Source organism: Chiloscyllium plagiosum, chromosome 3 (genome assembly GCF_004010195.1).
Source record: "Chiloscyllium plagiosum isolate BGI_BamShark_2017 chromosome 3, ASM401019v2, whole genome shotgun sequence".
Taxonomy (NCBI): Eukaryota; Metazoa; Chordata; class Chondrichthyes; order Orectolobiformes; family Hemiscylliidae; genus Chiloscyllium; species Chiloscyllium plagiosum.
In genome coordinates, this window is record NC_057712.1 from 114209756 (window position 1) to 114235161 (window position 25406).

Consider the following 25406-nt stretch of genomic DNA (forward strand, 5'->3'; position numbering starts at 1 on the left):
CTGAGGATAGCGTTCTTCACCAATACCCAGTAGAAACCTCTTGATTCTCTGTTATCTCGACTACAATCCTGCCAGGACACCGTTCCATTCTCCCAGTTTCTCCATCTCTGTCACATCAGTTTGGATGATGCTGCCTCCACCACAATGCATTTTGTTTTCCTTCTCCAAGGATCCCCATACTCCCAATGTGGTTAACAAGGCCTTCAGCCATGTCTGACCCATGTCCTGCATGACTGACCTCACCCCTTCCATACCTTCCCAGAACAGCAATAGGGTTCCCCTTGTCCTCACTTTTCAGCCATCTACTACCACCACCCCCAGAAGGATCCCACCAGTAACCATACCCTTCCCTTCACTGTCAGTATTCTAGGGACCTTCCCCCTGTGACACCCTGGTCCATGCTTCCTCACTTTTCCATGTAATCGCAAAAAGCGTAATACTTGCCCATTGACTTCCTCCTTCCTCACTGTCAAAGGCATTCGACAAAACCTCCAGATGAACCAGTGTTCATTTTGTACTTTGATTTTAATCTACTGTAGTCACTACTCCCAGCACGGTCTCCTTTTATATGGGTGAGACCAAACACTGAGGTGGGGTGATTACTTTGTGGATCAGCTTTGCTCCATCTGTAGGAATGACCCTGACCTCCCACTTGTTTGATACTTCAATACATCCCCCTTGCTCTCATGTGAACATTTCTGTCCTGGGCCTGCTACAATGTACCAATGAAGTACCGTGTAAGCGTGAGGGGCAATGCTCCATTTTTCACTTGGGCACTTTTAATATGTATTCATTTACTTATGTATTTATTTATTATGTGTAGTTTTTTACAAAATAGAGTGAACAGCCTTGAGGTCTGAACATTTTGAATTCAATATTTTTAGAAACTGACTGCTCAATAACCACCCTCCATTTTTCTTACATCCCCACCCCGCCCCACTTCCCCACAGCCGTGTCTTCTTTGTACCTTGTTATCTCTGTACTTACCATCCAGGACTAATTCTCTCCCATTCACACTGCACACCTCCTATTGTAGCCCTAGTACTTACCTGGGTTGGGAGTCTGGGATTGAGGCTAGTGCTCCTAATAGTACCACAGTGAAGTGCAACCTGTTTCAACTCCTAGCTCCTGTTTATCTTTACCAGTCTTCGCTCATGCCCAAAGCCAAGGGGAGGGAGTTTCTGGCTGATGGATAAAAGCGGAGCTGTGTGAAGCAAGAGCCAGCCATGGCGTTCTGAGGAATTGTCTCAAGTGGTCAACCTAGCAGAGGGAAATTGGGCTCGGGGATAAACTAGGGATGAGGATGTTAGCCGAGCTGTGAGGTTAATTTGCAGACTTTTTGTCCACTGTCTAGGTAAAATTTTCAGTACTTTTTCAGCGTCCTATGAAGTGCTGCTGCACTGTCTCGTCTGGAGCTTATTTGGTTCCGTTCCTGTTGCTTCCAGTTGCCAGTTCTGGCCACAACAACGAACAACCAGAACAGCAGGAACCTGAACCAAGTAAGTTCCAGAAGACACCGTACAGCAGCACTTCACAGGAGGCTCCAAAGCACTGAAGATGTAACCTAGACGGGGTTGAAATGTCTGCAAATCAACTTCCCAGCACTGCCAATGTTTTCACAACTACGACAACAGGCATCCTAGCTACAGATCATGACACACATCTTGTAATCCTAGGGATGGGTTTAGCTTCCAACCCCTTTCTCAAACCTTTTGTGGCTAAGAAGACCTGGGAAGGGAATGCTCAAGTTAGATTTCTGGGGCGAGGAAGGACCGTCTTTAAGGTTAATGAAGAGTGAGTTTGGACAGTTGCAAAACACCAGTTTTGAGAAAGGGTTACTGAACCCAAAACATTACCAATGATTTCTCGCCATAGAGGCTGTCAGACCTGATGAGCTTTGTCAGCAATTTCTGCTTTTTTTTTCCCTGTAAAACTGGCATTCCACTTGAATGCCCATGCTCACACATTCCAACACACTCTTACACAACCAAAATTCAAAATCCTCATCTTCGTCCACACATATCTCAAGGAACACAAAAATATAATGGTGTGAATGATGGAAGTTTGAAGTAAAAACAGAAAATGCTGGTGCAGTGAGTGGAACGAGGTTGTTCAGAGGCATCTCATTGAGCACGAGTTCCCTGATTGGGGCTGTTAACCTGGGCCAATCAGGGAGCCCTGGCTGACAGATGAACAGGATTGTGGGGATGGCCTCTCCTTGGCCTATCGCTATAGCTTTCTCCAGTCTCCCATACTTGTGTGTACTCTTTACCCATTTAATTTTGCATCATCTGTTAGGCCTTCAGTAATTGAACCTTCTACCAACTTGGTTATGTTTTCTGGTAACATCTTCACTTTTCAACTGTTCATCCAATTAACCCTCTTGACATTTCTTTTAAACAATGATTGCCTGTACTCTCATATGGGAAGCTGCCTTTTGTGACCTCCAAAGGCAAGACATAATTTGTAGGTTATAGGTGGCAGTTAAATTGGGCTTACCTTCATTTCTTAGGGACTGCTGTAACCATAAATTTATTTTAAAAATAATTTGGAAGAATTGATAATGTCAGATATTGTGATGCCGTGAGATGGAGACACTAGAAGCCACAGGTAAAAGTACTCATTACATTCTGTGCAAAACGTAATGTGATATCCCCTCTCTCCACAGCATGGGTAGGTTCATTGTCCATGGGAATGATCTTCTTCTGCTCTCCTATCGTGAGCGTTTTTACAGACTTGTACGGATGCAGGAAAACTGCAACGGTTGGTGCTGCTGTGGCTTTTGTTGGTCTTGTTGCAAGTTCATTTGTCAAGTGAGTTTTCAGCTGCATGCTTCAAGTGTTCCATCATGTTGATTGTCATTTTTTTTTCTCTCTCCTACAAATCTCTTGCAGTTATCCTTGTTAAGCAAATACTACTTGTTGCATTTCTAAAATTGACTGGTTCACTTGTGCGTTACAAGGTGCACGGGGCAGCATGGTGGCTTAGTGGTTAGCACTGCGGGTTTGACTCCAGCCTCAGGCGACTGACTGTGTGGAGTTTGCACGTTCTCCCCGTGTCTGCGTGGGATTCCTCCGGGTGCTCCAGTTTCCTCCCACAGTCCAAAAATGCGCAGGTTAGGTGAATTGGCCATGCTAAATTGCCCATATTGTCCAGGGATGTGTAGGATAATAAGGTTGGAGAATTGGCTGGGTTACTCTTTGGAGGGTCAGTGTGGACTTGTTGGGCCGAACGGCCAGTTTCCACACAGGGATTCTATGATTCTATGAAATTGAAGTAAGGAAACCTAACGAGGAACATTTTATCTTTTTATTTATTTTGGTTCAGAGTGGAGTTGTATTTATTCCCCAACCCTGCAGAAGAATATTCTAAACCCTCATCCCCACAAATCCATCTCCTTAATTAAAAGCAGAAAAATGCTAGAAATACACATCAGGTCAGGCAGCATTTGAGGAGAAAGGAAAAGAAGTTTCAATGGAGTTCTGATAAAGGGTCCTGACCTGAAATGGTAAATCTGTTTCACTCCATCTCGATGCAGCCTGATTTGCTAAGCATTTCCAACTGAAATAACTCCACAGAGGCTGTATTCCAAAACCAAATCATCCAACATGCACACAACATGGACCCTGACAATCCAGTTTATATATACTTTATTTTATTTAACCTATTTTCGTCATCAACCTGTTTAGAGATGTTATTACACACACCTCTGGGGCAGGTGGGACTTGAACCCCAGTCTCTTGGTTAATGGGTAGGGACTCTATCTCTCCACCACAAGAGCGCCCCAATCCAGCATCTGGCATTTAACTGAAGCCCCCCAGAACATTATCTGGGTCTTTGCATTAACATATCCCTAGGGTCATCCCCTCCCCCACGATCCTGTTCATCTTTTTTTTTCTCTTTCTTTCTTTCTTTTTCTTTCGAACATGTGACACTCCTGTTTTTTCTCCCACACTAACTGCCTAACTGCAGTAGTGCATATTTTTTCCCCAGCACCCATGTTGTGTGCGTGCAGGTGTGAGACACAGTGAAAGACACAAGGTGCACGAATCTTTATTCAGTTTCCACCACCAGGAAGAAAGGAAACACCCGAGTGGCCAGTGACAAGCAGTGCCCTTCACATCAAAGGGCAATGCTGCGTGATCAAACAGTGAAGGGGAGGGCAGGGATTAAATCAAAATAGAGTTGGAGGGGGAAATAATGCACTCCACTCCCTGTGGCGCCCACCTCTCCCTGAACAGCTCCAGGGTGTCGGTGGACACCGCGTGCTCCTTTTCCAGAGACACCCGGGCTCTAACGTAACCCCGGAAGAGGGGCAGGCATACCCCCTCCACGGCCCGCTGCCTGGACCTGTTTATGGCCACTTTGGCCAGGCTCAGGAGCAGACCCACGAGGAGGTCTTCAGACCTGTCCTCCTTCGTACCGGGTGCCCGAAGATCAGGAACGTGGGACTGAAGTGCAAGCAAAAGCAGAGGAGGAGGTTTTTAAGAAAATCAAAAGGAGTGCAAACGCCCGCACCCAATATTCACATGGTCCACGGACTCCACAACACCACAGAACAAGCAGTTGGGCTGGGAGTCTGTGAACCACCGCAATCTGCGGTTGTAGGGGACTGCTGAGTGCAGCACCCTCCACCCCAGATCCCCGAGAGAAAGGGGGAGGACTCCCGCGTAGAGAGCCCTCCACTGGGGATCCCCACAGCCCGGTGGCAAATGGGCACGCCAAGGCATGTCCGGACAGTGGATGAGGGAGAAGAGGTGGACGGTGTGCAGCAGCAGTCGATACAGGGCCTGCCTTTTTACATCCTTAAAAGGGACAAAATTTAAATTCCGGAGGTAGCTAAGGTTGTGGGGCACAGGCTCCCACGGGAAGTACGGGTCCTTGGGGCCAATGTGAAATTCTGTCCGGGCTGGGGTGAGCGCGGACGGGATCCCACCGTACACCTGAGCGTCCTCCAACTGGTGCACTACGTCGGGTCCGAGCACCGCCGTTTTAAGGCGTCAGATGGCGGTGGCCAAGTACTGGATGTTTACCGCTGCCCTACTTGCTATGTCGTGCGGCGGCACCCAGCACGTCCCCTGCCCCTGGTCACCCTCGCCACCACGGCCCTCCCCTCCGACAGCCACTCAAACCCGCGAGTACGGAGGTGCGGATTCCTGAGCAACGGCTCCCTGACGACAGCCGCTTCTCCTGCTGGAGGGTAGGCGCGACGCGATTCGACTATGTCCCAGACAGTGATCAGGTCTCATGATCCTGTTCATTTTTTAAATTTTATTAAACAATTACAAAAAACAGTTTACACAAAACAGTTAACATTTACAGCTGTATACAACAGCAATTTTACAAGGGAGAGGAGCAGCAAAGCCAGGCCCCTAACCCTACCGTTCAACCAGTTTACAGGGAGATGAGGACAAAACTCAAATCCCAGTTCCACATATGACAAGACAGCGACAATGACATTTGTACATAAAAAGCTAATCCAGTTACATAAACAGTGCATACAATACAGACCCAGCAAGCTCCCATCCCTCCCACCTATGATCCTGTTCATCTGTCAGCCAGGGCTCCCTGATTGGGGCTGTTAACCTGGGCCAATCAGGGAACTCGTGCTCAATGAGATGCATCTGGCCAACCTCGTTCCACTCACTGCACCAGCATTTTCTGTTTTTACTTCAAATTTCCATCATCCACACCTTTTATGTTTTTGTGGTCCTGTCATTTTTCTCCCCCTGTATTTCTGAGGTAGAGGAATACACTTTCTAAACGCTTCTCAAAAAGACAAAAATGATTAATGCAGAAGCTGTTCTTGTATGGTCCTTAGGTCTATCCACTTCAATGCTCAGCCTTCTCACATCGTTAAAACTGGCCTAACCAAACTTCTAGACACATCTTTTGGCTGTGACTATGAGCGTGACAGTGCATTATCAGCCTCATCTTAACAGTGTTTAACACTGTCCTCCTCCTCAATGCCTTATCCAGATCATTTGGACTGTCCTTCATGACTTGTCCAATCATTGGTATCAGTTTCAGAACATAGACAATGTGAATGTTTGGCTGTGCTGCATGTTTGTTTGATGCTGAGTTGCATTCACCCCTGTGAAGAAAGGACATAAGCTTCTTCCCTGTCCGATAAAATCAGTGATTCAGCTCCACTTCAGGCAGTCAGGGCGCCTACATTAATGCTGCTCTACCAGCCTCCATGCAGGAAGATTGTTACTGAGTCAGACTGGGGGTAAAAGAAAACTGTGGAGCAAGGAGTGCAGTCAGAGGCAAGACTTATTCAGCTGCTTGAGATTTATTTATTTTGAAAGGTCTGGAGTCACTGTTCCTTCAGCAGAAGCTGCACACCTTTTTTTTTTTAAACGCAGCTGTTGACTTCTCGGTTGAACAGTGGGGTGCTGGAAAAGCACAGCAGGCCAGGCAGCATCCGAGAACTAGGAGAATTGGCGTTTCGGGCATGGGCCTTCCGTCGAATTCTCTGTAGTTTTTAAATTGTATAAACGCTTAAAGTAAGACCGAGAATACAGTGCATTGTGTGTTTTGTGTATGTTTGTGTGCAATTTCAAAGCTCACTTACAACTCATCAGGTTGTTTTCTACTTTTTTTGTTTCTCTCTCCTCCTCTTCTCCCCCACCCCCACCACCACCACCACCCTCTGTTACTTCCCACCATCCACTTTGTGTTAAATGCAGATCTCTAGAGCCCATGTATTTTACCTATGGAATCGTATTTGGCTGTGGTTCTTCGTTTGCCTACCAACCGTCTCTGGTGATTCTGGGACACTATTTCAAGCAGCGCTTGGGACTGGTGAATGGGATTGTCACTGCTGGCAGCAGTGTTTTCACAATCGTTTTGCCCTTGCTCTTGAAACAGTTGCTGCCAAAGATTGGGCTCAGCCATACATTACGTGTCCTCAGTGCCTTCATGTTTGTGCTCTTTCTGGTTGGATTTACTTATAAACCCCTCGTGCCAGGGAACCAACGTAGTAACTCGTCAAAGAAAAAAGTGAACATAAAAAAAATTTTCAATGTGAAGATTTGGAAATTCCTTGGATATCGCATCTGGGCTTTTGGAATCCCAACTGCACTCTTTGGATACTTTGTGCCTTATGTTCATCTTGTAAGTATTTCCTATTTCCTTACAACACACAATCAATTTGTATTTATATCACATCTTTTAATCATTCTAAAACATGCCAGGATGCTGCACAAACATGTCAACAAAGCCAAAAATACAAGTTTGTGGTTCTGCAGAATCTGGTACCACCATGGACAGCAGAGAGTGATGGGACTGAACTGATGTATTGTTATTTGCCTTCTGTCGGTCCAAAGGAGCAGTTTAATTTTCTAATTAATTTTTTGGATGCCCCGTTTGTATTAAGTCTATTCTTGAGAGCAGAGTTAACGTTTAGGGTCCAGTGACCCTTCCTCAGAACTGAGGAAAGGTCACTGGATCTGAAATGTTAACTCTGATTTCACAGATGCTGCCAGACCAGCTGAGCTTTTGCAGCAATTCTGCCTTTGTTTCTGATTTACAGCATCTGCAGTTTTTTTCGGGTTTTATCAACAATCTGGTGAAGTAAAACCTATGTTTCTGTTTTTCCCAACTACATCTATGTCCAGCGATTTTGGTTCTTTTATCTGATTATGTCACAGAAGAATTACAATTCCTACCGCCTGGTTCCTTTGCATATTATCTGGTGGGAGAGGTGAGAGTTGAACATGTGAAAAGCTGAATATGTATTGCGACAGTCTGATAGGCAAAGTGAACACTTTACAATTACGGTTGTAAATGACTGGGGAAAGGCAGGTATCCAGGACTAGTGACATGATTGGTACTAGATTGATATCTTTGTTGCTAACAAAGTTCCCAATACATGCAGTGATATAGATATAGATATCTGCCATATAGATATTTTGAGATTTTTTACAAAATTACCAAAATAGTACAAAATAGTGTATTCCGCTTTACAATATAATAGCAACTCCAATATAAAATTAAGAAAACCAACTACTAATCTATTCTACAAACTACCAAAACACAAAATAGGATATCATGCATTATTAACAATAACAAAAAAAGGGAGAAAAGAAAATAAGTAAATAAATAATTAGATACATATCCAAAATAGATTTATATCCAGTCATAACAAAACCCGTATTTATATGGGATTCTTCCTCCCAGGTGCCCCCGAACCAGCCAGAACCATCCCTGCGGCTAAGCAAAGGCCCTGAACAATGCGGCCAATATATCTGTGTCAATGTAGATCAAACACGGCTGCCATGTTCTGTAAAATAATTCCGTTTTTTAGTGCACCATATTCATAGGGAAGTCAAGGGTGATGTATTCCATGACTATCCTATGCCAATTTGAAAGTCCTGGGGGACCTTTGGATACCCAATTCACCTAAGGTGTTTATCCTCTCTCAAAAGCAAAGGATGGTGAATAATTTCCTCCTGTATGCATCCAGAGAGGAGAAATTTGGGGGAGCCCAAAAGTAGAGACGCTGGGTCCAACCCAATCTCCATATCCAAAATGTTTGCCAGAGGTATCTCCTGTTTGAGAGATCTGTTTGATGGGGAGGTCATGATGTCCTTCGAACAGCTGCATCAGAAGTTTGGACTGCCTAGCAAGAACCTTTTTCGATGTCCCAGTATCTGTGGATCTTATGACACGTCCACAGACAATGCGTGAGAGTACCAACTTCTATTTTACATTCAGGGCGCATTGGGGATGCTCCTGCCTTGAACTTTGCAAGTCGCCCTGGTGCCACGTGAGCCCTATGAGGTATCTTCAATTGAATAGCCTGAGTTCTATTATAGATAGAGATCTTCCTGGCATTTTCTCAGACATCCTCCACATCTCTAAGGAGATTTCCATCCCCAATTCTTGACTCCAGGTTTTATATAACCGTTCCATGTCCTTTGATACCTTATTACATAGTTAGTGGTATAGAGTACTGACCAAGGACGAACCCATTGGCTGGAGCACTCTCTTTTCCATACCTGATTTATAAGGATTAGTTATCAAATATGGTCTTCTTTTGTATGAAGTCTCGTATTTGAAAATATCGAAGAAGGTTCTTGCTAGGCAGCCCAAAGTTTTGACGCAGCTGTTCGAAGGACATCATGACCTCCCCATCGAACAGCTCTCTCAAACAGGAGATACCTCTGGACTCCCAGATTTTGAATACAGCACCAGTCAGCCCTGGCTGGAATCCCAACATTCCCATTATAGGGGAATAAGGGGAGATTTTCTGTAGATTACCCTTATCCTGTCGCATTATCCTCCAAGCTTTGATTGTATTAAATACAATAGGATTTTTACAATGATCCGTAATAACTCTCATCTCATCCATAGATTGTAGATTGCTAAGGGGACGTTTTGCTTGGGAGGCCTCAATATCTAACCTGATTGATTGATTGATTTGATTGGTCTCTTGTGACCCATAATCAGCTACGTAAGATCAGAGCTCAATTGGTACCTCCTGAAATCCAGCCCACCTCGTTACTTGTGGAAGCTGCAGCTTTTCTAATTTAATAAAGGGCCGTCTGTTTTATAAATTCTCAAGGATCGGGTTCGCAGGAGAGTAGTCTGACACAGACCAGGAGGAAAGAACTGAGAGACGAGTTTGCTAGAATATAAGTATTTTATTCCCCGCAGCGTCGCCTCAACCAGGTCTCGTACTTACAATGGGTCTGGTTTATACTCACTCTACATGTTACCGGAACTGGGAGCCGTCAGTTCTCGTAGAGCGGTTGCCAACAACCCACGCTCGGCGGTTAAACGTAACCCCGGAGCAGACTCACCGAACTGGAGACTTTTCCAGCTGATATACTCTTTTCCAGATATAAACATTCATGTGAACAGCAGAGCAAGGCTAAAAAACACATTCCATTCTGGTTACATACAGATAAGAAGATTCACACGGGACTAAGCAACACCTCCATTCCGGTTAGATTCACACATGTATTGGGACATAATTTTTAACCGTTTCACCACATTCCACTGCTTGGCCCAATACATGTGTTACACTATGATTCACACATGTATTGGGACATAATTTTTAACCGTTTCACCACATTCCACTGCTTGGCCCAATACATGTGTTACATTATGAGCACACATGTATTGGGACACACCACATTCCACTGCTTGGCCCAATACATGTGTTACATTATGAGCACACATGTATTGGGACACACCACATTCCACTGCTTGGCCCAATACATGTGTTACATTATGAGCACACATGTATTGGGACACACCACATTCCACTGCTTGGCCCAATACATGTGTTACATTATGAGCACACATGTATTGGGACACACCACATTCCACTGCTTGGCCCAATACATGTGTTACACTATGATTCACACATGTATTGGGACATAATTTTACACCACATTCCACTGCTTGGCCCAATACATGTGTTACATTATGCCCATATGTATTCTTTCTAACAAGCGCCTACGTACACGCCAAATATACAAGCAAGTCAGGACATTACAGCATGTTAAAATCACCAGGACCGCTAACAGGATCGACAAGGGTGGGAACAGGAATGTCCCCGCAGTGGAGGACATACCACTCAATATGTCCCACCAATGATGAGCTGACTCCACGTCCACTACACGGGCAGCATGTACTACCTCCTGTCCATGTATAAAGGTAGACACCGTAACCTTGGTGACATTGGTTTGATGCTTTCGTAATATCTGCTTAAGCACCTCGGATCGGTCCAATGCTCGCTTAAACCGATCCAGGGAAATGTTCCAAGGATTCATCAGCACTTTCCACTGCACCTTGGTAAAGTGGCGAGCACTACTATAAGTGGTCAACAAATAGGTCTGATTCTGCCAGTGCCACTGATAGACATTTGAGAGGCATCCCGAGAACGGTGCTGAGGGAAGCATAGGATGTGGATTATTGGTAGCCACACAGAGCGTGTGTGGCCCAATCTGCCACATCATGTCCCTTGGAGTCTCAACAGTCCATTCGCACAGGGCCGTTCCCTTAGTCAAGCAAGGGTCCCGATACCTGTCCACCAGTAGGCAAGTTTTCCCCTGATCAGTCTGTTCACAAGCGGACAGATCATAGGCAATATTGGTATCTGGGCTAAACCACTGTCCCCTTGTCTTCAGAAAATAATATCCAGAAGATGTAATCACTGGTAATACATAATATCGACAGACCGTAACAGTGTGGGTTACATTCATGGTAACAAAGTATCCGTTACACATAGTTGCGTTACACCATGTTCGCTCTGGATGGGTTATCATCCACAATGTCTCAGATACATTCCATAGTCCCCTCCACGCCTGTACATTGGGGGATGTTACCACACGCAAAAAGCGTTCTTTCTGTATTTGAGCATGCAACATTTGAATATGACAGGCAGTCCAATTTAACTGAGCCGTAATGTTCTCAAACAGTTCCTGAGTGGCACCCCAGACATCCAGTTCCCATTGCAGAGATCGTATCATTATTTCAGCTGTCTCTCCTTGAGTCATCATTACGGATGGCACCCACCTTCCAATAGTATGTAGTCCTTGTGAGGTGGCCTGTCCCGTGTTAGATAATTTAGTACGGGTTACCTCAGAGTCAATAGCATTCGAGATACCCATAACAGTTCCTGCGCCACCCAGCAGGGTGTCGTACCACGCTCGTCGCCGCCTCTTGGTATGACACTCGGGTATGAGGGGCAACTGTACCCGCCAATGAACATCAGTGTGCAGTACCGCCCGGGCCATCTGTTGACAAGCTGACATAATAGGGGCCAACTGTGTTCGATGCGACCGCACGCCCCCCGTCCCACGCTCAGTAACCGTAACGGGAGCTCCCGTCTCTTCCACCGTTGTAAGGTTACATGGCTTAATGACCAATTGCGCTATTCTGTCCCCCTTCTGTATCACGTAAGGTTCAGCAGTGATGTTGACCAGGACCACCCCCAACTCCCCTTGGTAGTCCGCGTCAATTACGCCTGCCATCACATCAATCCCCTTTAGTGACAGTCCCGACCGCGGGAGGATATGCCCATAGGTTCCAGGGCGACAAATCAATCCTAATCCGGTCTTAATCACCGTAGGTTTCTGTTGGATCAAAGTCTGGGCAGTTAGTGCACGTAGGTCCAGTCCAGCCGAAGCCGGCGTGGCCCTTACGGGAATATCAGCTTCCACAGCGAATTTCCACATTTTAATAGGCTGAGTCTTTGGGGTATCACATACTCGTATCATCCTATTCAAGGGTGTTACCCCATTTCCTAATGGGCGGTTATTAATTTGTTTCACCACCCGAATTAGTTGCTTCCTCCAACCCGTTAAGTCATTGCAACCTCCTGCTTTTCGTAGTGAGGACTTCAGAAGCCCATTCATTCGTTCTATAAGTCCCCCAGCTTGTGGGTGATAGGGTACATGATAAACCCATTCCACGTGGTTATCGTGACACCACTGCTTTACCACCCTTCCTGTGAAATGGGAGCCATTGTCACTCTGGACCTGTATGGGCAATCCATAAAATTGTTCAATCAAATCTAAACATCGCAAGGTAGCCTGTTGATTGTTGTGACGACAGGGATGGGCTACCAAAACCCCAGACATAGTGTCCACAGCTGTACATATGTGGTTACATCCTTGTGAGGAGGGTAAGGGACCCACAAAGTCCATCTGCCAGCTCTGTCCCGGACCATCCCCCCGATGGATATGTCCCATCATGTGTTGGGGCACTCCCTGCCGCTGATGTTGACACTGCTCACACTGGTTTACTGCAGTCTTAACATCATCTACCATAAGATCTAATCCTCGGTCTCGAGCCCAGTGCAAGGTTCCTTGCACTCCCCAGTGCCCAGCCTTAAGGTGTGCACATCTAGCTAGGTCCACTGAGGTGCCCCTTTGCACCATCATGGTTCGGACGATACCATCCACATATCGGTTATGTAGAGCTTCCACATCATTTCGAGAGGTATGGGCATCTACGTGGGTGATGTATATGACCAGGTATCGAGCTTTCTCCCATATATCTTCCCATAACTGTTTACCCCATACTTCCCTATTCTGGATCATCCACTGATTGGCCTGCCAAGTTGGCATCCATTGTGTCATGCCGTTAACCACTGACCACGAGTCAGAGAACAAACAAACTCCCATGACCCCTGCTTGCATGACTACCATATGCACTGCCTTTAATTCTGCCCACTGACTACTTTTTCCCTCCCCTAATTCTTCTAGGGTAGTGCCTTGTTTTGGGTTAAAGGCGGCAGCTTTCCATCTACGCTGTCCCGCTTTCCATTGGGCTGACCCATCTACGAACCAAGCCGTGGCTTGTTCATCCGGGGTCAGTTCATCATACCGTTTTCCCATCTTAACGGGTGATTCCTTGTATTCAATCACCTCAAACCGCTTTTCCCCTTCCTCAGGGGCCTCCGCCACTTGCTCATGTAGGACTGACACTCCTTTCTGTCCAGTCCGCACTCTCTCCGACACATACCATTTCCATTTAATGATGCTGCTCTCTTGGGCAGTTCCTATTCGGTGGGTAGTGGGGTCACTAAGTACCCACGGAAGAATAGGGATAGCTGTTCTCATGATCACTTCATGTCCAATAGTTAGAGCTTCAGTTTCCACCAAGCTCCAGTAACATGATAACAATTGTTTCTCAAAGGGGGTGTATCGTTCCCCTGCCGGGGGCAATTTCCGGGACCAAAATCCCAATTCCGCAGGAGGCTGAGCCCGCGGTAATTCATGCATAATTGCCTCCCCCTGTTCATTCCGTATGGGATTCCCTTCCCCATCTAACATTACTTCCCGCTGCACCGGGAGGCGTCTCTGGACTTGTTTTCTCCTAACTACTGGTTTAGCCTGGAGTACGGGTGGGTCATCTTCATACTGATCATCTGAATCTCCCCAAATATTTCCGTCCCAATGGTCGATATCCCATCGATCCCCATTATTTAACTGGGCTACAAACGCCCGTACTTGTACTGGGTCCGGGGTTCGAGGGACCTTCCTTTTCTCTTTCCGTTTCTTAGCAGACAGATACATAATAGTTCGTCCTGCTAGTTCAGTTAATGCTGTCAATTCAGCTTTTAACTTCATAATTTCCTGCCTCAACATAGAGGCATCTCCCGAACTGAGTCCCTGCTCATGTTTCAGGAGGGCTAATTCTGCTTCAGCTTTTTGGCGCTTGTCTGACTGTAGTCTACAAGCCGCCGCACATGCCCACATCCTCCGCTGTACCCCAGGCAAGGGGTTCTTCGGCAGGACTGGGATCCTCGCAAGGGTGGACAGCAGCGACCCTGGGGTTCCTACGCCCTCGGCCCCCCAGTTCTCCGGTCGTGCCTCCCGAATGATCCGAAGTTCATCCAACTCCAGCTCCAGTTCTCTAACGCAGTTTTCGAGGAGCTGGTGCTGAGTGCACTTCTGTTTTATAAATTCTCAAGGATCGGGTTCGCAGGAGAGTAGTCTGACACAGACCAGGAGAAAAGAACTGAGAGACGGGTTTGCTAGAATATGAGTATTTTATTCCCTGCAGTGTCGCCTCAACCAGGTCTCGTACTTACAACGGGTCTGGTTTATACTCACTCTACATGTTACCGGAACTGGGAGCCGTCAGTTCTCGTAGAGCGGTTGCCAACAACCCACGCTCGGCGGTTAAACGTAACCCGGAGCAGACTCTACCGAACTGGGGACTTTCCCAGCTTATATACTCTTTCGAGATCTAAACATTCATGCGAACAACAGGGCAAGACTCTTTACGAGTTTCAGCTGGAACCAATTAAGCTTGCAACATCCTGTTTGACAGGGTCTGTTCCTTATCAAGGCTGGTAGCATAAACACCATAAGCAACACATTCCATTCCGGCAACATATTCATGCGAACAACAGGGCAAGACTAAGCAACACATTCCATTCCGGAATAAGATTCACACATGTATTGGGACATAATTTTAACCCTTTCACCACACCGTCTCTGACTCCAAATAAAGGAGCCAAGCCAACCATAGAGCTTATGCAGCGTCTGTCTCGGCAGCATCAAGGGGAGCATTCTCATAGGGTATAAAAGGCAAGGTAGAATACTCATCTTAATCGAAGCTATTTTACCCAGCCAGGATATCGGGAGATCTTCCCAGCATTGATGGTCCTGTCTTATTTTCTCTAAAGTGTATATAGTTTGCTTTATATAGCTGACCAAATGGCGGAGTAATTAAAATACCTAAGTAAAGAAAACTTCCCAGTGACCACCAAAAGGGGAAACTGGATCCATCCGGAAAATTGGAAATGCTGGTAAGACCTCCTAGCGGTATGGCCTCTGATTTCATAGAATTGATTTTGTAACCTGAGAACACAGCAAATAAGTTAACCACTTGAATTAAGTGGGGCACGGATGTCAATGGATCATTTAAGAAAAGGAGGACTTCATCTGCATAGAGAGTGACTTTGTGCTTACCCGATCCAACCTCCGGAGCTGTTATATTAGGATCAGCTCATATAGCTTCTGCCAGCGTAAGTAATAGTGGTGAGAGAGGGCATCCCAGATGACAACCTCTGCCAACACTAAAGCTATTTAAACTTACACCATTGGTAATCACCACTGCTTTGCGATCATTATATAATACTGTAACCTATTTAGTAAAGACCTCTCCAGCAGCAAACCGTTCCAACTTATGAAAGAGATATGGTCATTCTACCCGATCAAATGCCTTCTCTGCATCTGGGGAGATGACTAATTCCAGTCTCGCTCCCTGTTGGCAGGCTTGTACCATATTTAAGACTCTTCTAATGTTATTAGTTGATCTGTGACCCTTTTATAAAGCCATTAGCGAGTTTTGAGAAGATTTGTAGCTCAGGTTGAGGTTTGGGATGTAGGTTTGGTTGCTGAGCGGAAAGGTTCATTTCCAGAAGTTTCGTTACCCTACTAGGTCACATCTTCAATGGACCTCACGCGAAGCAGTGCTGAAAATTCCTGCTTTCTATTTATATGTTTGGGTTTCTTTGGGTTGGTGATGTTATTTCCTGTGGTGAAGTCACTTCCTGTTCCTTTTTCAGGGGGTGGTGGATGGGGTCTAACTTGATGTGTTTGTTGATAGAGTAACGAGCTCAGAGATCAGGCTCGCCTCTGCAGCTAAGGCCCCTGGGGTGGCCACAGATGTCTCTGTTGCTTGGGGGGTTGGTGGTGGTGGTGAGCAATCCCTATCTGTTGTGAACTACGTGAACCTTTGCCTTTGGTCATTTTAAAAAGCATCAAACTGCTAAAGTTTGATGCAGAATGACCAAAGCCGCTGGGGGAAAAAAAATTTAAATCATTTAGCAGGTGAGGTGAGGGTCTTGGGCAGAGCTCTACAGACTCTGACCTACTGGGTTGCTGCCATCTTGGATTTTCCCCCCCCATAAACTCTTAATGACACACAGCCTTACCATATAGTGTTATTCGTGAATTTTAACAGGGTCTCTTTTGTAACTAGTAACTTAAGGTGAAAATATTGCCATTTGCTGAATAACTCTATCTTTGGGTGCTATTAGATTACTTACAGATTAGATTAGATTACTTAGATTAGATTAGACCTGCACATCTTTTGGACTGTGGGAGGAAACCGGAGCACCCGGAGGAAACCCACGCAGACACAGGGAGAATGTGCAAACTCCACACACAGTCGCCTGAGGCGGGAATTGAACCCGGGTCTCTGGCGCTGTGAGGCAGCAGTGCTAACCACTGTGCCACCGTGCCGCCCACTATCTGCAGCTTCCCTTACACCCACCATCAGTCCTGAAGGAGTTACGCCTGAAACTTTGACTTCTCCACCTCAAACACTGCAAAAAGGTACACAAGCAGGAGGTTGGGAGAACACAGCAAGCCAGACAGCATTTGCAGTACTCAGTATTACTACTGAGTACTGCAAATGACTAATGACGACAGAATGAAATCAAGTCTTGAACAGATAAAAGTGCAGATGTCAAATATTCTTAAAAATCTGAAATCCAGTGTCAACCACAGCAGATTTACTGCATCTGAATAGTGAGACATCAACAAACTTACCTAATCTCAGCTATCAACACTAGGCCATTCAGCCTATCTGACCTGTACTAACTGAAAAGGAATCCTCTGACTAACCCCCCATTTCTTGGTGAGAGTTTCTGCCCACCAGACAGTGACCCGACCGGATTACTAATTAAGACCAGAGTTGGGTGGAGACCACAAAGTTGGGATGATTCCCTGACCCGCACACCAGACTCCAAGGGGAAAATGTGCCCCAGATATTTTTAATTTTTGTTTTGGAGGTTTTGGGTGGGAGCAGGGAACTTTGGGAATCATGTCAGAGACAAAAGAACACTGCAAAAAGGTACACAAGCAGGAGGTTGGGAGAACACAGCAAGCCAGACAGCATCAGGAGGTGGAGAAGTCAAAGTTTCAGGCGTAACTCCTTCAGGACTGATGGTGGGTGTAAGAGAAGCTGTAGATAGAGTGGGTGGGGAGGGTTTTGGGAAGGGAGAGGGGCAGGGTGGTGAGGTAATGATAGATGAACACAGGTAGAGAATACGATCTGGTTGGTCGATGGGAGGAATGAATCCGATTGGTAGCTGGAAGGAAGGGTCGATCAGAGGAATGGAAGTGGGGGTTTGGGGGGTGGGGTAGTAGGGACTGGAAGGGGAGTTGGGGGATGAGAATGGAGGTTATTTGAAATTGGGGAACTCCGTGTTGAGTCCCCCGGGCTGTAGTCTGCCCAGCGGGAGATGAAATGTTGTTCATCCAATTTGTGGTGCAGTTCATTGTGGTAATGGAGGAGGCTGAGGATGGTCATGTCTGAAGGGGAGTGGGAAAGGGAATTAAATTGGACAGTGACTGGGAGATCAGGCCTGGCTGAGATGCTCGGTAAAGTGTGCCCAGAGTTTACGTTTGGTCTCATCGTAGAGTGCATGCACAAGGTAACCAGCTTGAAGACCTGTCTCCATGCAGCAGCGCTGTGTCAAAGCAATGAATGCAACAATAATCAAAGGCCTCCCACCCTCATCCTTTTCTTTTTCCTTCCCTTTCTCCCCCTCCCCCACCACTACCCTCTCCCTTTCCCCCCCTCCCCTTCACGCGCACACTCGTCCCATGTCAATGCCAACCATTACCGTCTCCTATCTCCTTCCACTTCCATGATCCATTTATACTTTCCATACCTGTCTAGCCAACCTCCCTTTGTAGCTCCTACATCAATGTATGCTATCCCATGCACCTATCATGCAAACTCTCCCAGAATCCATCATGGGTAGAATTCGGGTCTCAAACTAAGATTAAACAAACTTGACCAAGACAGTTCTGCAGTTTTCTGCAAACTTCAAATTGCTGTGTACTACTGAAGACTTATAGAGGTAGCCATGCCTCTAGTCAAGCTGTTCTAGCACAGTTAGAACACAGACATCAACCTGACCAAAGTGAAGAACCATCCAGATACATCCTGTGCACAAAAACAGGACAAATCCAACCTGATCAATTCCTGTACATAAATCTACTCTCGATCATCAGTAAAGTGATGGAAGGTGTCATCGACAGTGCTATCAAGCAGCGCTTGCTCAGCAGTAAACTGCTTAGCGACGCCTAGTTTGGGTTTCACCAGGGCCACTTAATTCCTGACCTCATACACACTTGGTTCAAACATGGACAAAAGAACTGAATTCCAGAGGGGAGGTGAGGGATATGGCCTTTGACATCAAGGCTGCCTTTGACATCAAGGCTGCATTTGACCGAGTGTGGCATCAAGGAGCCCTGGCAAAACTGGAATCTGAGAATCACTGGGAAAATGGTTTGACTCATATCTGGCATTAAGTAAAATTGTTGTGATTGTTGGAGGTTCATCTTCTGAGTTCCAGGCCACCTCTGCAGGAGTTCCTCAGGATATGTCTGGACCTAACCATCTTCAGCTGCTTCATCAATAACCTTCCGTCCATCAAAAGATTGAGAATGGGGATGTTTGGTGATGATTTCACAATGTTCAGCACCATTCGCGACTTCTCATACTGAAGCACTCTGTATCCTAACCATTATGGAGCTGCATGGGGGATCCACTCGTGGTGTGACAGATGCAGGAGGTGAGAGCTGTTGAGTGCACTTGATTCATGCAGTAGACTTGAACCATGAGTCTGTAAGGGGTGTGTGCAGCGGCCAAGTTAGAATGAGTGGTGACTCTGTCAATGTGAAGCAGCAGAGAGCGAAGGCATTGCTCCTTGTGGAGTCCAGATTGATCATCCTCTGGTCTGGGCATCACTTTTGTGAACTGAGCCAGCTGCGATCTCCGTCCAGGCTGCCTGCGTTTGGTACCGCTGCCTCCTTTGCAGGAAAAGCAGGAAAAGGCATTGCCCTCGTTTTGCCTGATCTTCACATGAACCCATCTGGACCCCTGTTGGCAAAGCTAGGAACTAACTTGCCTTTCCAAGGCTATTTCCTTCAGGACTAAAATGTGTTGCTGGAACAGCGCAGCAGGTCAGGCAGCATCCAGGGAACAGGAGAATCGACGTTTCGGGCATAAGCCCTTCTTCATTTCCTTCAGGATGCAAGTACAGGACTACAGTGTGAAGGGCAGTTCCTGACTTGCAGCCTCTGGTGTGTTGTGGAAGTTGAGTTCCAAGATGGTGCCATTGGCAGGAATGTCACCAAGTCCTGGGAAAGGTGAGCATTTTCTGACTTTCTACTACAGGGTTCCACAAACCAGGCTCTGCAGAGGCTTGTTCGCTAGAGGACGCACCATGAATCTCTCTGGGGGTGAAAAAGCACTTCCCAAAACAATAGGAAGATTCAGCTCATTGGACAAGAACACATCTACCTGTTTAATGTGTTCATGTCCATGTGCTCATCAAAGTCATCTAGACAGAATGTAGCCGAGTGTAGTCTCAAGGAGGAGGAGAGAATTGGGAGCTCGTAGAAATGAAGGAAGTCTGCCTAATGATGTGCAAATATATAGTCACTGCTCATTACAGAGATTAGGAATTTGCTGTTTAAAAGCCCAAGGGAAAATCTGAACTCTGTTTTCTTGACATCAGGAATTTGATTTTTTTTTTCTCTCTTTATTCTCACCTTTTTAAATTGGTTCACCATTCTCCCCTTTGCCAGTTTGACTCCAAGCACTGGAAGATTCCTCTAGTTGTAACTTTAAGACAGAGTCTGGTATATCTGTGATTACCATGCACAGCCATGTTTAATACTAAAATAATAAACAAACAGTGTTACTAACACGCGGTGTCTACCAACATCCTCTGTTTTCAGGGAGAGGTCAGCACTGGGGGTTTGGAGTGTTTTATTTTCCCCCTCTGATTCTATTTTAATTTAATCCCTACCCACCTTGGCTTTTTGTTTGTTTGTTTCGACACGGCCTTTTGAGAGGGGCACTGCTTGTTGCTGTCCACTTTGCTGTTTCCTTCCTTCCTTCCTTCCTGGTGGTGGAATATGAATAAAGTCCTCTGCACTCATAGAACATAAAACAATACAGCGCAGAACAGGCCCTTCGGCCCTCGATGTTGCGCCGTCGAACTAATCTAAGCTCATGCCCCCTACACTATCCCATCATTATCCATGTGCTTATCCAAGGATTGTTTAAATCTCCCTATTGTGGCTGAGTTAACTACATTGGCAGGTAGGGCATTCCACGCCCTTAGTCATTGGTTTTTCAGTGTGTCCTACACATTTATGAAATGGAAAAAAAATATAACCAGGAGATTTGAATCTCCTCAGGTGAGGTCTTGAGTGTAAATCTGAGGACAGCTCAACTTCACCTTCCCTTCAACCAGTCTATCTAGATCTGAAACTCAGTGTGATATTAAACCAGACAATAAATGATTTTGTATAGAGTCAGAGATGTACAGCATGGAAACAGACCCTTCATGCCGACCAGATATCCCAACCCAATCTAGTCCCACCTGCCAGCGCCTGGCCCATATCCCTCCAAACTCTTCCTATTCATATACCCATCCAAATGCCTCTTAAATGTTGCAATTGTACCAGCCTCCACCATATCCTCTGGCAGCTCATTCCATACACGTGCCACCCTCTACGTGAAAAAGTTGCCCCTTAGGTCTCTTTTATATCTTTCCCCTCTCACCCTAAACCAAGGCCCTCTAGTTCTGGACTCCCCTGACCCCAGGGAAAATTTTGTAAACCTCTATAAGGTCACCCCTCAGCCTTCTGACACTCCAGGGAAGACAGCCCCAGCCTGTTCAGCCTCTCCCTATAGCTCAAATCCTCCAACCCTGGCAACATCCTTGTTAAATCTTTTCTGAACCCTTTCAAGTTTCATAACCATCTTTTCGATAGGAAGGAGACCAATTTGCACGCAATATTCCACCAGTGGCTTAACCAATGTCCTGTACAGCCTCAACATGACCTCCTACCTCCTAACTCCTGTACTCAATACTCTGACCAATAAAGGAAAGCATACCAAACACCTTCACTATCCTATCTACCTGCAACTCCACTTTCAAGGAGCTTTGAACCTGTACTCCAAGGTCTTTTTGTTCAGCAACACCAGCAACACTCACTAGGACCTTACCATTAAGTGTATAAGTCCTGCTTAGATTTGCTTTCCCAAAATGCAGCACCTCTCACTTATCTAAATTAAACTCTATCTGCCACTTCTCAGCCCATTGGCCCATCTGATCAAGATCCTGTTGTAATCTGAGGTAACCCTCTTCACTGTCCACTACACCTCCAATTTTGGTGTCAGCTGCAACCTTACTAATTATGCCTCTTAAGCTCACATCCAAATCATTTATATAAATGACGAAAAGTAGAGGGCCCAGCACCGATTCTTGTGGCACTCCACTGGTCACAGGCCTCCAGTCTGAAAAACCCTGTTTTTAAACTCTTCTCTCTGTCCTCCTTGTTTGTTGCGTTGAGCGATGCTTGTTTTCAATACTTGGCACATTTTAGAATTTTTATCTGATCTATACTTGGAACAATTGCACTGCCCATCAGAGTTCAGCTGATGTTGAGTGTGAGACTGGGTTTCCTCATGCATTTGGCTGCTTTTCAGAACGTGGTCTCAGTTTCAACTTTGGTGACTGAGCATCTGTTTTAGCAGCTGTTTCCTGTCCTGCCCTTCCCAGCCAGACAGCTGCTGTGAACTGTTAATGGTACATTTTCAGTACTGCCTTGTGCACGGTCATTTTTAACACAGCCATATGCATCTTTGTGAGAAGTTTACGAGGAATTCTTACCCCAAAAGTACAAGGCAGTCTGTACTTTAATTAAGGTACAGAACCTCCAGATGGACAATACTGAATTTGTCAGAAATTCAGAATATGGAGCCTGTCCCGCGATGTGTGGACTCTCTCACAGACAAGTATTTATTTTGTGCAAAGATCAATGTCCCAAAGCCAAACCTTTTTCCAAAGTGCTGCTGTTTGGTCGTAGTGCAGATATCCGAGGAGTTTGGGATGACTTGTTTGCTCCATCCTGGTTTGCGTTTGTTACTTTGACAAACTGCTTTTAAATAATTGCTGAACTTGAGGGGAGTTCCTGTTGGTTTAGAGGGTTATGTCCAAATGCTGGCAAATGGGACGAGATTAATTTATGATTATCTGGTAAGGACGAGTTGGGGCAAAGGGTCTGTTTCCCTCCTGTGCAGCTCTGACTCTATGACCTCTGTTCAAATCCTGCCATGGCAGATGGTGAAATTTGAATTCATAAAAAAAGAAATCTGGAATTAAATGTCTAATGATGACCTTGAGACTGTTGCAATTGTTGGGGGGAAAAAAAACCCATCTGATTTAATAATGACCTTTTCTGGAAGGAAACTGCAGTCCTTTCCTAGTCTGGTTTACATGTGACTCCAAACCCCCAGCAATGTGGTTGACTCTTGACTGCCCTTCTGCACAATTGAGAATGGGTTATAAACACTGGCCTACCCTGTGAGGCCAATATCTTGTGAATGAATCCAAAAAAAAAAGTGGAGCAGCTTCTGCAGCCTTTATTAATGGAATGTAGAATGCGTCAGGCATATAGGCCCCAAAGCAGAAAGCAATTTGTTAACACGTGTTAGGTTAATCCTCAAATGACACAGCCAACATTTAAACTGTCAGAGGGTAAATAAGATGAAAATTGAACAGAATTTTAGAAAAAAGAAATTCCTGACTGGTTATATTCTTCCCTTTCTCCCAGCCCCACTGAGTGAGGAGGAAGATCAGATGGACAACTCAGTTGAAGAGGCTCCACAAATATTCCCATCCTCCAATGACGGAGGGCCCAGCCCATTAGAGCAGAACATAAGACAAGACCATATTTGCAACAATCTTTTAGTCACAAGGGCAAAGTGGATAATCCATTTCAGCCCCCCCCCCTGGAAGGGGCCCCTCATCACAAAGATGCAATCTTGAACCTGATTTGATTCATTTCACGTCATGTTGGCTCAGGACAGTAGACTGCAAAGGTTAAGGGCCCCGACAACATTTTAAAAAAAAATTAAATCATGGGATGTAGGCATCTTTGGCCCATCCCAGTAGGCAATTAAGTGTCAACCACATCACTGTGGGTCTGTAGGCCAGACGAGGTAAAGTTGACAATTTCCTTCCTGAAAGAGGCATTAATGAACCAGATGGGTTTTTCTGACAATGGTTTCCTTGGTCATCATTAGACCCTTAAATTCAAATTCCACTATCTGCCATGACAGGATTTGAACCCAGGTCCCCCAGAACATTGTAAAAACAATGACTGCAGATGCTGGAAACCAGATTCTGGATCAGTGGTGCTGGAAGGAGCACAGCAATTCAGGCAGCATCCGAGGACAGGCAAAATTGACGTTTCGGGCAAAAGCCCTTCATCAGGAATAAAGGCAGAGAGCCTGAAGTGTGGAGAGATAAGCTAGAGGAGGGGGGGGGTGGGGAGAGAGTAGCATAGAGTACAATAGGTCAGTGGGGAAGGAGATGAAGGTGATAGGTCAGGGAGGAGAGGGTGGAGTGGATAGGTGGAAAAGGAGCTGGGCAGGTCGGACAAGTCCGGACAGGTCAGACGATCGAGTTCCCACACCCCCACCCTCCTCTAGCTTATCTCTCCACGCTTCAGGCTCTCTGCCTTTATTCCTGATGAAGGGCTTTTGCCCGGAGGTGTCCAGTCTCCCCAATGTAGAGGAGACCGCATCGGGAGCAACGGATGCAATAGATGATATTAGTGGATGTGCAGGTAAAATTTTGATGGATGTGGAAGGCTCCTTTGGGGCCTTGGATAGAGGTGAGGGAGGAGGTGTGGGCGCAGGTTTTACAGTTCCTGCGGTGGCAGGGGAAAGTGCCAGGATGGGTGGGTGGGTCGTAGGGGGGCGTGGACCTGACCAGGTAGTCACGGAGGGAACGGTCTTTGCGGAAGGCGGAGAGGGGTGGGGAGGGAAATATATCCCTGGTGGTGGGGTCTGTTTGGAGGTGGCGGAAATGTCGTCGGATGATTTGGTTTATGCAAAGGTTGGTAGGGTGGAAGGTGAGCACCAGGGGCGTTCTGTCCTTGTTGCGGTTGGAGGGGTTGGGTCTGAGGGCGGAGGTGCGGGATGTGGACGAGATGCGTTGGAGGGCATCTTTAACCTCGGATGCTGCCTGAATTGCTGTGCTCTTCCAGCACCACTAATCCAGAATCCCCAGAACATTGGCTGAGTTTCTGGCTTGATTGTCTAGTGATAATACCACGAGGTCACTGGCTCCATCATATGGCAATAGTATTGAAGACATGTCACACCCCTAGCCAAGTTCTTCAATTACAGTTACAACATTATCATCTACCCAGCAATGAGGAAGGTTTCCTAGATATATTCTGCACACAAAGAGCTGGAAAAACCCAACTCGGTCAATTACCACCCCATCAGTCTTCTCTCAAGCAGCAGTAAAGTGATGGAAGAGGTAATCAAAGCTGCTACCAATAAATAGCAATAAACTGGCATCCAGTTTGGGTTCTGCTAGGGCCACTTCAGCTCCTGACCTCATCACAGCCTTGGTTCAAACATGGATAAAACAGCTGAATTCCAGAGGTGAGGTGAGAGTGGCCACATTTGGCAATGCAGTATCAAGGAGTCCTGGTAAAACAGAATCTGTGGGATTAAGGGAAAAACTCTGGTGTTTGGAGTCATATCTGACACATAGGAAAATGATTGTGGTGTTTGGAGATTCGTCTTCTCCACACCACTGCACCTCTGCAGGCATTCCTCAGGGAAGTGTCATCGACCCAACCATCTTCAGCTGCTTCATCAGTAACCTTCCGTCCATTACATGGTCAGAAGTGGAGATGTTCACCAATGATTGTTTGCACAATATTCAGCTCCATTTGCAAGTCCTCAGCTACTGAAGCAGTCGATGTTTAAATGCAGCAAGACCTTGGTGATATCCTGGTTTAGACTGATAATTGCTGAAAATATGTTGCTGGAAAAGCGCAGCAGGTCAGGCAGCATCCAAGGAGCAGGAGAAT

At 46.1% G+C, this 25406-nt stretch overlaps 1 protein-coding gene across 3 annotated transcripts in view; it reads left to right on the forward strand.

Annotated features, from left to right (window-relative positions):
- Positions 1-25406, forward strand: part of slc16a10 (solute carrier family 16 member 10) — a 131238-nt gene that overhangs the window by 71321 nt on the left and 34511 nt on the right. For all 3 annotated transcript variants that reach the window (XM_043687149.1, XM_043687148.1, XM_043687150.1), the window contains 2 exons: positions 2669-2813; positions 6693-7119. In XM_043687149.1, coding sequence (XP_043543084.1) covers positions 2669-2813; positions 6693-7119 — 572 coding nt within the window. The remainder of the gene's footprint in view (positions 1-2668; positions 2814-6692; positions 7120-25406) is intronic.